Raw genomic sequence first — 1,807 nt, forward strand, 5'->3', positions numbered from 1 at the left:
CACCAGAGATGCTCCTTAGAGGGCATCCTGAGCGCTCTCAGATGCGCAGTTTAAACGTGTCGAAGCTGACAGTCAATCTCACTTTTGCATTTTTGCATTCCCACTCACAAGTGTTTTCTCCCCTCTCCAACTAAGTTTATCGGCACAACACTCAGCATGACGGTAGCACACCGAGCTCAAGGCGACGGACAAACTGAGCGAAAGAATCGAACGCTAGAAGAGTGTCTTCGACGTTTCGTCAGTCCACGTCAAGACGACTGAGACATTCACTTTGCGAACGCTGAGTTTGCAGTCAACTCAACGGTGAACTTCAGTACCAAGCTCGCACCGTTCGAAGCGGATCTAGGGTATATCCAGCTGAATCCGCTACAACTTGCAGCGGAGCAACTCGATACGGTTGCAAAGAGTCGTCGAGGCGCTGAGTTCCACGAGCGCCAAGCGGTTATTCTTCTTCACTACCGCGAAACACTTCCTCAAACGCAAGAGCGAATGCGTGATGTCTCCAACAAGAACCGACAAAAATAAGTCTTTGAGGTTGACGACCGTGTGTACTTGAGCACCAAACACTTGGATTCCAAGCACACTGGTCTGCCAGTATCCACTAAGTTTGGTCCGAAGTGGATTGGACCTTACTCTGTTGTGCGGAAGCTACACAACCATGCTTACGAACTCAACATTCAAGCTGGCAACAAGCTTCACCCAGCATTCAATAAGGGTTCGCCGAAGCCGTACAACGAGCCGACACGCTTGTCGCGGCCCAACGAGGTTGTACTGGCTGATGGAACTATCGGCCAGATCATCAAACGCTTGGTAAAGAAGAGAGCACACAAGCGACGGACCCAATTCCTTGTGGAGTGGTTGGGAGAAGAGAAGCAGACCTGGGAACCGGTTGAAAACTTGTCACAAGTCCCAGACCTCATCGCAGAGTTTGAGACCGCAAGGCGCAAGAAACGAAAGAAAAGATGAAGTAAAACCAACTTAAGGGTGGGGCTCAAAGGCCTACATGTATTCCCGTACTACATCCCCTACAAGTTGAAGCTACTGCTGCATCAGGCGTCTCTTCCGGTTACGCGCCGTCTTCGAAGTGCGTTTGCCGCGGTGGCACACGTACCCAAGTTGAAACTGAACGCGACTAATCCACTTCACACTCTCTATCCACTGGTAGTTCGAGAGAGGAACCACTTCCATCGGTGGATCGTGGTCAGCCGAGTACCCATCAAGCACGACAAGTCGAGCATTGGGACCAGTCTTCACCACGACGAAACAGTGACCGATGTCATCCTGGCCCGCGCTCTCCAAGTACGTACCCGGAACCAAGGCTTCAGAGAAGCGTTCCAGAGTCGCAACACTCCCGATGGATCCATGAAGAATATTGAGAAGCATGATGACGTAGTCCACCGGAACACTTTAGCGCTGAAGCGTCTTCCAGAACCCCGTGACGTCTTCGCGAGACACGCCAAAGGCAAACGCCTCCGGACGAGTTTTCTCATACTCATCCCACATCTCCATGGTAATCAAATTGGGCCGATCAAGATGGTACAGCGCGCAGCGAAACGCATCCATCAAACACGTGCCAGCTTCGGAAGCACTATCACGAGCGTCGCGCCACCCCATGAAGGTTTCCTCAGAACCAGAAGCCTTCCACTCGTCGACCTTTCGCATCATGTACCGCGTCGATTCCTTGTCCAGCAACTCCATCCAGACCCAGCTCATCTGCAGCGAACAACCCTTCCACTGAACAAGATAGCAACGGTGCGGAGATTCATTCACCTTCGACATCAAGCAAGCATGTAATCCCAGCAGAGTT

At 51.7% G+C, this 1,807-nt stretch overlaps 2 protein-coding genes across 2 annotated transcripts; both read right to left on the reverse strand.

Annotated features, from left to right (window-relative positions):
• Positions 1-1,038: 1,038 nt before the first annotated feature.
• On the reverse strand, positions 1,039-1,394 carry PPTG_08177 (hypothetical protein; the record flags this gene model as incomplete). The annotated part of the gene is made up of 1 exon (XM_008903110.1): positions 1,039-1,394. The coding sequence occupies exon 1, from the start codon at positions 1,381-1,383 to the stop codon at positions 1,039-1,041; it is 345 nt and encodes a 114-aa protein (XP_008901358.1). The 5' UTR covers positions 1,384-1,394.
• A 13-nt stretch (positions 1,395-1,407) lies between these two features.
• On the reverse strand, positions 1,408-1,713 carry PPTG_08178 (hypothetical protein; the record flags this gene model as incomplete). The annotated part of the gene is made up of 1 exon (XM_008903111.1): positions 1,408-1,713. One exon carries the CDS (start codon positions 1,711-1,713, stop codon positions 1,408-1,410), a length of 306 nt encoding a protein of 101 aa, XP_008901359.1.
• Positions 1,714-1,807: the final 94 nt, after the last annotated feature.

Source organism: Phytophthora parasitica (assembly GCF_000247585.1).
Source record: "Phytophthora parasitica INRA-310 unplaced genomic scaffold supercont2.15, whole genome shotgun sequence".
NCBI lineage: Eukaryota > Oomycota > Peronosporomycetes > Peronosporales > Peronosporaceae > Phytophthora > Phytophthora nicotianae.